General features: G+C 44.4%; 1 protein-coding gene across 1 annotated transcript in view; it reads right to left on the reverse strand.

Annotated features, from left to right (window-relative positions):
- LOC137367179 (dynein axonemal heavy chain 8-like) overlaps positions 1-14472 on the reverse strand; it is a 2062041-nt gene that overhangs the window by 1882896 nt on the left and 164673 nt on the right. The window contains exon 7 of the mRNA XM_068028615.1: positions 2025-2185. Coding sequence (XP_067884716.1) covers positions 2025-2185 — 161 coding nt within the window. The remainder of the gene's footprint in view (positions 1-2024; positions 2186-14472) is intronic.

The raw sequence follows: 14472 nt of genomic DNA on the forward strand, positions 1-14472 counted from the left end.
TGCGACATGCAGTCTTGTGACATTGACCACAAGTCGTGGGAGCCAGTTGCCAGCGATCGCCAGAGCCGGCGGACAGCTATAAAGGCGGGGCTGAACAGAGGCGAGGCAAAGAGACTCAGCAGTTGGCAGGAAAAGAGACAGCAGTGCAAGGAGAGAGCCAGCTGTGTAACAGCCCCGACAACCAACTTTACCTACAGCACCTGTGGAAGAGTCTGTCACTCTAGGATTGGCCTTTATAGCCACTCCAGGCACTGCTCCACAAACTACTGACCACCTCTAGGCACTTACCCATTGTCTCTCGAGACAAGGAGGCCAAAAGGAAAAGATAGGCACGCGGCTATGTGCCCTACTGAGCAGCGCGAGGTGCGGGATCCATCCGATCAGGGGACTGAAGTGGCAAAGCAGCCAGTAAATTCAGCTCCGGTTGATGCTGCAGCAGGTGCTGGCACCACATTTAAAGAGCTGCCAGCCCTGAATTTGTTGTTGCCTACAGAAAAGGACTCCTTCCTGTTCCTGTTGCCCAGTGTTCTCTTGCTGCTACTGCCTGTTGTTCTCCTGGAACTGCTGCCTGGCATTCTCCAGTTGTTGTTGCTGTTCCCCTCACTGAAGAAGAAAAGCAACCAAGGAGCTCACCGGAAATCACCACCAATAATGGCAGAAGGAAGACCCTGCGTGGTCCCACAGTTCAGCGAGGCCTCCCTGCAGTTCACCTCCAGGCTGCAAGGGCAAGGCGGAAGGGGCTCTTCCCAAGAGCCGCAAGGAGGAAAGGGCCCTATCTGGTGTTATGACCAAAGCGGGAGCAATGCACTGTTAATTCAGTCCCACTACTCCACAGGTCATAGCATATCAAATAAAGTTTCCCACCTACTGAAGACTAGCCAAATTAAACACTGCATTTTCCCCAGAATAAAGCACACCAAACCAGGTTTCTGTAAACAACAACAACAACATTAACTATTTATGAGAAAATAAATAATAGGCCTTAACTACTAACAAGATAAATTGAGACATGAAAAAGCTCCTTATTCCCTTAACCCTCATGCACACACATTCAAAAAGAAACGGTTAACCAGTTTCAAAAGGTTTTTGGATGCTAATTGTTTCTTAAGAATAGAAGGAATATTAAAAAAATAATTGAGGTTCATGTTCTGGATTCTGGTATGGTGAGCTTTCCAAGAGTCAAATAGTCAGATGCCACTCGAAGTATCTCCAGGCATGGCTGATGAACAATCTGTGATGGGTAGGTGTTCATGGCAATTTAGCTGCAACAGAGGTCGCATAGATCTTCCATCAGGGGTGTCGCAACAGGTCTGCTTGGGTTTTGAAGCAGCAATCTAGCAGCAGAAGAATTCTTCAGATTTCAGAATTTTCTTAGAATACAGGAGGAAGCAGGAATCTCACTGGATGCAGAAATTCTTCAGAGACCGGAAGCAACAGGAATCTGCTACCTTTCAAATGCAAAATTCCTTTTCAAGAGAAGCGAGTCTCTTTTACAGAGAGAGGTAACACCTTTCTGGGTCTTGTCTCTCTGGCTCCATGCAGGTCAAGCAAAAATTTCAAATGCCTGCTCTTTGTCCAATTCACGGGCTTTTAAAGGGTCCAAACTGAAAAAAAAGCTTCCCCAGCCATTTTGTCAGCCAGCCTACCTGCCAGCCCATCCCCAAAGTATGGTAAAATTCATCTGCACTTTCACGGGAAGGTTGGCTTTAGCCTGAAAAAGTGCAATCATTTTGGTCAGTACCTCCAATTTTTCAGTGTCAAAAGTAGAATTGCTGTTTAAAGGTTCCCACTGGGGCCCTGTGAACATTTAGACAAATTTTCTGTCGTTATCATTTTGGTCTCAATAAAACTCTGAAGCATTACTTATAAGACAAAGAAAATTGATAAAATGCAACGTAAAATGACCTTTCAATACAGGTATTTCTGTGGCGCATATAGGGGAAAATGAAACATTAATCTTGTTAAATTATTTTAGGACAGGATGCTAACAGAATCCTCATGCATTAAAGTTATTAAACACAAACCTGTTCTAGTTGATTGTGCCATATCAAAAGTAAATTTTCAAGTTGTAAAATTATTTCTGGGTTGGATGCTGCAGCTTTCACTTGCTCGAATGAACGCAGCTGAGAAAGATCAACCTTTTCACTCTTCAGCACGACAGCTTTTTCAAGACTTGTTTTTGTACCTGAAGAAAATACAGAATCATAGAGGCAGAAAGAGGTCACTCAATCTGAATCCACTACTCATTCAGACAATGCACTGCAGGTCATAACAACTTATTGCATCAAAAACTTCATATCTCCTCTCTGGTTGTTTTGGCAATTACCTTATATCTGTGAGCTCTGGTTAACGACCCCATTGTCAGTGGAAACAGTTTGTCCTTATTTACTCCACTATAATTGTTCATAATTTTGAACATCTCTTAATAAATCTCCCCTTAAAGAAAACAATCACAGCTTTTCTACATAACTGAAGTCCCTCACTGCTAGAAAATCTCCTTTGCATCCTCTCCAAGGCCTCGGCATCCTTCCTCAAGTGTGGTGTACTGATTTGGAAATAAAGGGCAGAATTTTAATGAAGCATTAGGAGTGGAGTGGCGGGGGTGGGGGGAAGGTGTGACAACTGGTCAGGAGCCCATTTCTCAGTGAAGCATCCCATTTCCAAGTTTCTCAACCAATCACAGAGTGATGACAACCTACACCTGGCAATGGGAGGATGAAAGGGACCCTGGCAGGGGTCAAAATAGCTACATTCTATATTGGTTCTTCAGGCTTCTGGAAGGATGACAATGGAAGCAATATGTGGGGAGGAAGAGGAGCGGTCAATCTCAGTAAGTGGCAGAAGCAGTGAACAGCAGAAGTGTGGCCCCTTGCAGCTGCAGTCAGTGCTGCAAGAGGTTCAATGACCTCATGAGGTCAGGATACGTAAGCAGCCAGCCGCTATCAAGTGCCAACCCCCAGCATTTTCCTGCACAGGGCTCCTCTTGCCAGCACACCATGCAGCTCCATTTATTCTTCTTTCTCCCGGTACCTCCTTAAATCTCAGTCTCTCCTCATAAGACAATCTTCTCATCCCAGGAACGAGGCTAGTGACCTTTTGTTGCAAGCCCTCTGGGTAAGGAAACTAAGACTGCACACAGTACTTCAGGTGTGGCCTTATCAATGCCCTGTATAAATGTATTAAGATTTCTTTACTCTTATACTCCAATCCCTTTGTAACAAAAGCTAACAACATTTGCCTTCCTAATTGCTTGCTGTACCTGCATGTTAACTTATTGTGATCCATGTACAAGGATACCCAGGTCCTTCTGACTGCAAACATTTCCCAGTCTCTCAGCATTCAAAAAATGTTCTGCTTTTTTATTTTTCCTACCGAAGTGGATAACTTCACACTTTGCCACATTGTATTCCATCTGGACTGTTCCTGCCCACTCACCCAACCTGTCTACAGCCCTCCGAAGCTTCTTTGAGCCCTCCTCACCACTTATTATCCCACCTATCTTTGTATCATCAGCAAGGAGCAGGTGGTGGCATAGCATTAATGTCACTGGACTAGTAATCCAGAGGCCTAGGCTGATGATCTGGGGACACGAGTTCGAATCCCACCACGCCAGATGGTGAAATCTGAATTCAATTAATAAATCTGGAATGAAAAAATATGCTCGTCTAATGGTGACCATGAAACCATTGTCGTAAAAACCCATCTGGTTCACTAATGTCCTTTAGGGAAGGAAATCTGCTGTCCTTATTAGCAGTGCGGTTGACTCTTAATTGCCCTCTGAAATGGCAGAGCAAGCCACTCAATTCAAAGGCAATTAGGGATGGGCAATAAATGCTGGCCTAGCCAGTGACACCCACATCTCATTAAGTGAATTAAAAAAAACTTGATACCTTACACCCCTCTTCTAAGTCAGTAATTTAGGGCTGAATTTTCCCAGGTGGGTCACGATCCCAACATTTGGATGAATTCCGGGTCAGGATGCAGTCAATCAATTAGGGATGGTGACCAGGTTCCAGCATTGGGAAGTCTGTTCAGCACTCCTGTGGATCAGCCTGCTTCGGAGTGTGGGACATACCTGGCTAACAGCAGGAGTGGCAGTGGCACCATGGATGTGCCTTCAGTGAGTGGGAAGCAGCTGCCATTGCAGCAGGACAAGCATTAGGAGAGACATCAGTCACCATGAAGTGGCTTCAAGGGCATGCCTGCTGCCTGAGGATGATCCCCCTTGTGAATTACTGCTGGCAAATAAATTTAAACCTTGAAATGAATCACAGCTCAGATCTCCCACTGTGAAGCCAGCTCTGATCGACTTTCAGGCTGCTGACACAATGGGGGAGGTGGGGCCAGCATCGTTGACAAAATTGCATGAGTGACAAAATACCCCTCAACTGGCTGCTTAATGAACTTAATTGACTACCCACTGCTTCCACTTGGGTAGCTATCATCCCAGAGATGCCCACTCTGGAAAAATTGCGTTAAAGTGGAAAAACATTGCACAACCAGCACGGCGCAGTCCTGCACAAAACTGCCTCCAAACCCGCCTCCACTTCCATGGCAAAATTCAGCCAATAGAATGTAAATATTTGGTCCCAAGCACTGATCCTTGCAAGTTACAGTCTTCCATCTCAAAACTGTCCCATTTATTCTTACTCTGTTTTATCTTTGTTAATAAATCCTTAATATTGTCATTATTGTACGTAATAATCTCTTGTATCGCACATCGAATACAGTTTCAAAATCCAAATATACCATATCCACTGGTTCCCAATTATTCATCACCAAAAACATCCATACATTCTCAAAAAGCTCTTAACAGATTTGTCAAACATGATCATGCTTATAAATCCACACTGACTGTGTTTAATCATATCAGGATTATCTAAGTGGCCTGTTGCCACATCCCTAATAATAGATTCCAGCATAAATAAAAGCAAAATACTGCCAATGCTGGAAATCTGAAATAAAAACAGAAAGTGCTGGAAATATTCAGCAGATCAGGCAGCATCTGTGGAGAGAGAAGCAGAGTTAAAGTTTCAGGTCTGTGACCTTTCATCAGACTCTAGCATTTGGCCTACCGCTGGTATTAGGCTAACTGACCCATAGCTCCCCGTTTTCTCACTTCCTTTTATCTTAAATAATGGGGTTATTCTTGCTATCTTCCAATCCTTGGGAACTGTTCTAGAATCTAATGAATTCTGTAAGATCAAAACCAATGCATCCACTACCTCTGTAGCTACCTTTTTAAAACCCAAGGATGCAATGTGTCAGGCACTTGGGATTTGTTGTCACTTAGGTCCATTAATTTCTCCAATACAATTTCTTCACTTACACTGATTTCTTTAAGTTCCTCATTGCCTGGATGGGTGCGGCTTCAACAATACCCAACAGGACAAAGCAGCCCGCTTGATTGACACCCCAGGCACAACATTCAAGATTTACTCCCTTTACCACCGACACACAGTTGCAGCAGTGTGTACCATAATCAAGATTCGCTGCAGCAACTCATCATGGTTCCTTCGACAGCTCCTTCTAAACCCGCGACCTCTACCACCTAGAAGGACAAGGGCAGCAGATGCATGGGAACACCACCACCTGCAAGTTCCCCTCCAAGCCACACACCATCGTCTTTCCTTCACTGTCGCTGGATCAAAATCCGCAGTATTTAGCTTTTATTTTGGTTAAGGAGGCATATTGAATACCTTCCTTTGGTAGTTGAGGCATATAATATAAGAAAAGGGAGGATATGGCAGAACTGTATTAAAAAAAAAAGTTGGGTCACAGCTGGAGTACTGCGCACAGTTCTGGTCACCACATTACAGGACTAGAGATGATACAGTGGAGTGTTACGAGGTTTCCATTTTTTGTTAAAACTTGAAAATCTATATTTTTAAAAACTGAAAAGGATTTAATGGACCAATGTCTGGAGATTGCTGAACTTTGTGAGTGTTTTTTTTTTAAAAGGTCAACAAAAGGTTGTCCAGTAAACAAATTTTTACTGGAAGGCACATGATTTCAAGTAAACATAGTCGGGGTTTGACTTAAGAGCTATTTCGCTTATTGACAAGACAGGATATATGATTATCATAGGACTTGCGTGGAAAAAGTTGGTTTCATTTTGAACTGTTAAAAGCAAGCTGGTTTTCAGACTAAAAGAGAATTTGGAATGTGCTTATTGACCTACCAGTAAATCAGAAGAAAATCCTGACAACTGTTACCTCTCTTTGAAGAATTCCTGCTACTGAAAAGCAAAAGCCTGTATGAAGTTGTACTGCTGCCTCCTGTATTTTGAAGAAATCCTGAATATTTGCAGAAATCTTGCATCTTTAAAAGAACTTTACATCGAATGTGTGAGAACTGAAACCTTTGTTGCTGCACACTTGATGGAAGACCTATGTGAAGTCTTCTGTAGTTGAATTTCTTTGAACGCCTACCCAAAACAGATTGTTCATCAACATCGCCTTAAAAGATTTCTAGTGGCAGCCACCCATTCGCCTTTGGGACACCTTGCGAAAACAAAAGACTTCCATATCTGCTATTCAGTCTAAGTTTTTCTTATTCCTTCTATTTCTTTATAACAGCTGTAAACAAAAATCCCTTTTTCTTCCCCGGTTAACCGGTTGCATATGTGAGTGTGTGTGTGTGTGTTAAGGGGCTTTAATATTTCAATTCGCGTATATATTTACTTCATTATTGGTTAAGACTTGGTTTATTATTGTTTATTAAAGAAACCTAGTTGGTGTGCTTTATTCTGCGGACAAATAGAGTATCTAACTGACTGGGTAAGTGGGAAAATTTACTGCTGTGTTGTGACCCGTGGCAGTGAATTAACAGTGCACTTCTCCAGCCTTGGTCGTAACAGGAGAGGATGTTAGCAAGACTGGAAAATTTTAGCGCCGAGGACAAATTGGATAGGCTTGGATTGTTTTTCATCAGAACAGAAGAGACTAAGATTTAATTGAGGTATATAAAATTATGAGTGGTCGAGACAGAGTGGATAGGAAGGAACTATTTCCATTGACAAAGATGTCAATAATAAGAGGTGAGTTGAGGAGAGAAAATAAAGGTGAAAGGGTGGTAGAGGCAGAAACCCTCATCACATTTAAAAAAGCATTTGGATATGCATCTGTAGTGATGTAACCTACAAGGCTACAGACCAAAAGCTGAGACGTGGGATTAGGCTGGACAGCCGATTTTCAGTTGGCAATGACACAAAGGGCCGAATGGCCTCCTTCTGCGCTATAAATTTCTATGATTCTATGATGCTATGACACAAAGAAGCTGAAAAAGGACTTTAAGGATTTAGACAGGTTAAATGGGTGGGTAAAACATGGCAAATAGACCAAAATGTGAAGAAAAGCAGACTATTTTTTAAATAGTGAGATTGGGAAGTGCTGGTGTTCAGAAGGATTTGAGGGTTCTTGCACAAGAAACACAGGAAGTTAACATGTAGGTACAGCAAGCAATTATGAAAGAAAATATAATGCTATCTTCTATTGAAAAAAAGGTTGGAGTAGAAGAGTAAGAAATTGTACAGGGCTTTGGTGAGATCACACCTGGAGTACTGGTACAATTTTGGTCTACGTACCTTAGGAAGGATATACTTGCCATGGAGGCAATGCAATAGAAGCCACTAGATTGATTCCTGGGATGAGAAGATTATCCTGAGGAGAAAGGACCATATTTTCTGGAGTTTAGAAGAATGAGAGATGATATCATTGAAACGTGTAAGTTTCTGAGAAGGTTTGACAGGGTAGATGCCGAGAGGATGTTTTCCCTGGCTGAAAGGTCTAGAGGTATAGTCTCAGGATAAGGGGACAGCCATTTAGGACTGAGATAAGGAGAAACTCCTTCATTCAGAGGGTTGTGAATGCTTTAAACTCTACTCCAGAAAGCTGTGGTTGCTCAGCCATTCAAGACAGAGATCGATACATTTTTGGCCTCTAAGCAAATCAAGGGATATGGGAGCCTGGATTTTCAATCCCCGCTTTTAGCAGGGATGGCAGCAAGCACAGTTTGAAGACTGCTTCTTGGAGGTCGACACTGGGTCCTGCCACCTCCAGAAAACGCTACCATTTTTAAAATTCAGCCGGCAGGGAGGGAATGGGTCAAGCACCCGCGTCCAATTAATTGCCTGTTGAGCTCATTAAAGAGCTCATTAACAGGCTTGTCAAGAACAAGGAGCTATTTTTAAAGTCTGGGAACCGGAAAAATGCCATGGGGGGATCATGGCAGGGTTGTGAAGACGTGAGCATTATGGAGGGACATGAGCACTGTGGGAAGGGCTGATTAAATTAAAGCAAAGACAGCAAATAAAGCTAAGATGCCTTATATGTGTCTCAGTGTGGATATTGCTGAAGCTACAAGAGTTAAATGTTACATTGGAAAATGCCATGAAACCGGAGAGGGAAGTGAGCCCGCTGGCATCATTGTGACACCAGGGGTTGGCAGGGCAAGGCCTGGTGAGCGTTCAAGGCCCAACTGTCGGAGGTCAGATGGGAATAGGTGACTGACTCTGACAATGGACAGAGCAGCCAGGATCAGTGATGGCAGATTCAACCTCCTGAACAACTGGAGGCCAAAGGAGCACAGCAGGCGGAGGCTGCAAGGAGAGGAAGGCGCTACCCAAGATATTGGGTGCAAAGCCCAAGAGTCAGCTACCGGAAAATAACAGGAGCACCAATGCCATGCACCAATCCAGGCAGATAGCATCAGTCCTGAGTACTCTGATCCACAATGACCTGTGGCCTCACGGTCCCCATGGCAGTCTCCTACCTGCAGCAGTCAAGGTCTCCAATGCTTTGAACTACGATGCAACCAGGTCATTCCAGCGATCAGCTGTGGACCTAGTTATAATCTCGCAGTCGGCATCTCATTAGGCCATCAGGCAGGTCGGATGCTCTTTTCAGGAAAGTATCGTAGATAGCATGTATAGAGAGTTGGTCACACCGCAGGCTCAGACCCCACAGGCAGGAGGGGAATGGGTGACCATCAGGCAGAACAAGAGGACTAGGCAGGCTAGGGAGTAAGTGGAAAAGTAGGACCTCAAAGGTAGTGATGTCAGGATGACTACCAAGTGACACGCGCCAGTCAGAGTAGAAATAGCAGGATATATCAGATGAATACATGGCTGAAGAGATGGTGTCAGTGGGAGGGTTTTAGATTCCTGGGGCATTGGGACCAGTTCTGGGGGAGGTGGGACCAGTACTAACAGGGTGGGTTACACCTTGGCAGGACCGGGGACTGATGTCCGAGGGGGAGTATTTGCTAGAGTGGTTGGAGAAGGTTTAAACTAAAATGGCAGGGGGATGGGAACCTTTGCAAGGAGTCAGAGGAGGGGGGATCAAAGACAAGAACAAAAGACAGTAAGGGGAATAAGAAAAGTGACAGGCAGAGAAATCAAGGGCCAGAATCAAACAGGGACAAAGTAAAAAATATTGGAAAGAGGACAAGTAATGTTAAAAAGACAAGACTTAAGGCTTTGTGCCTTAACGCCCGGAGCATTCTCAAAAAAGTGGATGAATTAATCGCACAAATAGATGTAAACAGATATGATATAGTTGGGATTACGGAGACATGGCTGCAAGGTGACCAGTGATGGGAAATGAACATCCAGGGATACTCAGTATTCAGGAAGAACAGAAAAATTGCAAAATGCAGTGGAGTTGCATTGCTGGTTAAAGAGGAAATTAACGCAACAATGAGGAAAGATATTAGCTCAGACGATGTGACATGTGGGAGTCCTTCAAACGTCAGTTGATTAGAATCCAGGACCAGCATGTTCCTGTGAGGAAGAAGGATAAGTTTGGCACGTTTCGGGAACCTTCGATAACGCGGGATATTGTGAGCCTCGTCAAAAAGGAAGCATTCGTAAGGGCTGGAAGTATAGGAACAGACAAATCCCTTGAGGAACATAAAGTCAGTAGGAAGGAACTTAAGCAAGGAGTCAGGAGGGCTAAAAGGGGTTATGAGAAGTCATTGGCAAACAGGATTAAGGAAAATCCCAAGGCTTTTTATACATATATAAAGAGCAAGAGGGTAACCAGAGAAAGGGTTGGCCCACTCAAGGACAGAGAAGGGAATCTATGTGTGGAGCCAGAGGAAATGGGCGAGATACTAAATGAGTACTTTGCATCAGTATTCACCAAGGAGAAGGATTTGATGGATGACGAGCCTAGGGAAGGGAGCGTAGATAGTCTCAGTCATCTCATTATCAAAAAGGAGGTGGTGTTGGGTGTCTTGCAAAGCATTAAGGTAAATAAGTCCCCAGGGCCTGATGGGATCTACCCCAGAATACTGATGGAGGCAAGAGAAGAAATTGCTGGGGCCTTGTCAGAAATCTTTGCATCCTCAATGGCTACAGGTGAGGTCCCAGAGGACTGGAGAATAGCCAATGTTGTTCCTTTGTTTAAGAAGGGTAGCAAGGATAATCCAGGAAATTATAGGCCGGTGAGCCTTACGTCAGTGGCAGGGAAATTATTAGAGAGGATTCTTCGGGACAGGATTTACTCCCATGTGGAAAGAAATAGGCTTCTTAGCAAGAGGCAGCATGGTTATGTGAAGAGGAGGTTGTGTCTCATTAATTTGATTGAGTTTTTTGAGAAAGTGACGAAGATGATTGATGAAGGAAGGGCAGTGGATGTTATTTATATGGACTTCAGTAAAGCCTTTGACAAGGTCCCTCATGGCAGACTGGTACAAAAGGTGAAGTCACACGGGATCAGAGGGGAGCTGGCAAGATGGAAACAGAACTGGCTCGGTCATAGAAGACAGAGGGTAACAGTGGATGGGTGTTTTTCTGAATGGAGGGATGTGACTAGTGGTGTTCCGCAGGGACCAGTGCTGGGACCTTTGCTGTTTGTAGTATATATAAATGATTTGGAGGAAAATGTAGCTGGTCTGATTAGTAAGTTTGCGGACGACACAAAGATTGGTGGAGTTGTGGATAGTGATGAGGATTGTCAGAGGATACAGCACGATATAGATCGGTTGGAGACTTGGGCGGAGAAATGGCAGACCCCACAGGCAGGAGGGACAAATGTGAGGTAATGCATTTTGGAAGATCTAATACGGAGGTGGAGGGGCGACATGATAGAGGTTTACAAAGTTATAAGCGGCATGGACAGAGTGGATAGTCAGAAGCTTTTTCCCAGGGTGGAAGAGTCAGTTACTAGGGGACATAGGTTTAAGGTGAGAGGGGCAAAGTTTAGAGGGGATGTGCGAGGCAAGTTCTTTACACAGAGGGTGGTGAGGGCCTGGAACCTGTTGCTGGGGGAGGTGGTGGAAGCAGGTACCATAGCGATGTTTAAGGGGCATCTTGATAAATACATGAATGGGATGGAAATAGAGGGATACGGACCCCGGAAGTGCAGAAGGTTTTAGTTTAGGCAGGCATCAAGATCGGTGCAGGCTTGGAGGGCCGAATGGCCTGTTCCTGTGCAGTACTGTTCTTTGTTCTTTTGTTTTGATGTGGAATCTGTATGTGGAGAGCTTAGAAACACTAAGGGGCAAAAAACGTTAGTGGGGGTTGTATATAGAACCCAAAACTGTAGTGGTGATGTTGGGAATGGCATTAAACAGGAAATTAGAGATGCATGTGGTAAATGAACATCTGTAATTATGAGTGACTTTAATCTGCATATAGATTGGACAAATCAAATCAGTCACAATACCGTAGAGGAGGAATTCTTGGAGTGTATAAGGGATGGTTTTCTGGACCAATACGTTGAGGAACCAACTAGAGAACAGGCCATCCTAGACTGGATATTGTGTAATGAAAGAGCAACAATTGACAATCTCGTGGTGTGACACCCCTTGGGGATGAGCGACCATAATATGATAGAATTCTTCATCAAGGTGGAGAGTGACATAGTTGAGTCTGAGACAAGGGTCCTGCACCTTAATAAAGGAAAGTACGAAGGTATGAGGCGCGAGGTGGCCATGACAGATTGGGAAACGTTACTTAAAGGGATGACGGTGGATAGGCAATGGCAAACATTTAAAGAGCACGTGGATGAACTCCAACAATTGTTTATCCCTGTCTGGCGCAAAAGTAAAATGGGGAAGGTAGCCAAACCATGGCTTACAAGGGAAATTAGAGATCGCATTAGATCCAAGGAAGAGGCATATCAATTTGCCAGGAAAAACAACAGACCTGAGGATTGGGAGCAGTTTAGAATTCAGCAAAGGAGGACCAAGGGATTTATTACGAAGGGCAAAATGGAGTAGAGAGCAAGATTGCAGGGAACATAAAAACTTACTGTAGAGGTTTCTCTTGGTAAGTGAAGAGAAAAAGATTGGTGAAGACAAATGTAGGTCCCTTACAGTCAGAAACAGGGGAATTTATTATGGGGAATAAAGAAATGGCTGACCAACTAAATGCATACTTTAGTTCTGTCTTCACAAATGAGGACACAAATGTCATACCAGGGCTTACTGAGAGAGAGGAGCTGAAGGAAATCAGTATGAGTAGAGAAATGGTGATGGGGAAATTGATGGGATTGAAGGCTGATAAATCCCCAGGGCCTGATGGTATGCATCCCAGAGTACTTAAGGAAGTGGCCCTAGAAATAGTGGATGCATTGGTGGTCATCTTCCAAGATTCTGTATACTCTGGAACATTCCTACAGATTGGAGGGTAGCTAATGCAACCCCACTATTAAAAAAGGGAGGTAGAGAGAAAGCAAGGAATTATAGACCAGTCAGCCTGATGTCGGTAGTGGGCAAAATTCTAGAGTCCATTATCAAAGATTTTACAGCAGAGCACTTGGAGAACAGTGGTAGAATCGGACAGAGTCAGCATGGATTTACGAAAGGGAAATCATGCTTGACAAATCTACGAGAATTCTTCGAGGATGTAACTGGCAGAGTTGATGAGGGGGGACCAGTGGAAGTGGTTTATTTGGACTTTCAGAAGGCTTTCGACACAGTCCCACATAAGAGATTAGCATGTAAAATTAAAGCGCATGGGATTGGGGGTAGTGTATTGCGATGGATAGAAAATTGGTTGGCAGGCAGAAAAAAAGAGTAGGGATAAATGGGTCTTTTTCCGTCTGGCAGGCAGTAACTAGTGGTGATCAGTGCTAGGACCCCTGCTATTCACAATGTACAATAATGATTTAGATGAGGGAACTAAATGTAATATCTCCAAATTTGCAGATGGCACAAAACTGGGTGGGAGGGTGAGTTGCGACGAGAATGCAGAGAGGCTTCAGGGTGATTTGGACAAGTTGAGTGAGTGGGCTAATGCATGGCAGATGCAGTATAATGTGGATAAATGTGAGGTTGTCCACTTTGGTAGCAAAAACAGTAAGGCAGATTATCTGAATGGCTATAAACTGAGAGAGGGGAATGTGCAACAAGACCTGGGTGTTCTCGTACACCAGTCGCTGAAGGTAAGCATGCAGGTCCAATAGGTGGTAAAAAAGGCAAATGCTATGTTGGCTTTCATAGCAAAAGGATTTGAATACAGAAGCAGGGATATCTTGATGCAATTGTCCAGGGCCTTGCTGAGGCCACAGCTGGAATATTGTGTGCAGTTTTGGTCTCCTTATCTGAGGAAGGATGTTCTTGCTATAGAGCGAGTGCAGCGAAGTTTACCAGACTGATTCCTGGGATGGCGGGACTGTCGTATGAGGAGAGATTGAGTCGGTTACGATTATATTCGCTGGAGTTCAGAAGAGTGAGGGGGGCTGTCATAGAAACCTATAAAATTCGAACAGGACTTGACAGGGTAAATGCAGGATGTTCCCGATGCTGGGGGAGTCCAGAACTAGGGATCATAGTCTAAGGATACGGGGTAAACCTTTCAGGACTGAGATGAGGAGAAATTTCTTCACCCAGAGAGCTCTTGCGTTTAAAGGGGTCAAAGGGTATGGGGCGAAAGCCAGAGCAGGCTACTGAGTTGGATGATCAGCCATGATGGTAATGAATGGCAGAGCAGGCTCGAAGGGCCAAATGGCCTACTCCTGCTTCTATTTCCTATGCTGCAACACTTAGACACAGATGCACCTGTGCTGATACAGAGGGCTTTTGGTTTAGACATCATCGATGGATTCCTTCAGGTGCAGGGCATCATTTATTGTACCCTTGTGGCCAGCAAGGCACCCAGCAACTGGCCAGTGACATCCAACAACGTCCAAGTGGTCCACTACCACAATAAGAGCTTCCTCCATGTTTGCATTTGCTTTCCTGGCAGCTGTGATGACTCCTTCAACTTACACCAGTCTAGGCTGCCTCAATCCTTCACTCCATTCCCCAAAGTGCATGGCTGGTTTCAAGAGGACAAGGGAAATCCACAGAAGAGATGGCTACTGACCCCTCTATGGAGCCCCAGACAGAGGCACAGAGGCGAAACAACCAAGGCCACCTGCTTAGCAGACCAACCCCATTGAGTAGGCCATCGGGTTTCTGAAAATGTAATTCTGGTGCCTGGATCTGTCAGGTGGCACCCTCCAATGCCCTTCTGCGAGGGTC

The sequence above is a fragment of the Heterodontus francisci genome, chromosome 3 (assembly GCF_036365525.1).
Source record: "Heterodontus francisci isolate sHetFra1 chromosome 3, sHetFra1.hap1, whole genome shotgun sequence".
Lineage (NCBI taxonomy): Eukaryota > Metazoa > Chordata > Chondrichthyes > Heterodontiformes > Heterodontidae > Heterodontus > Heterodontus francisci.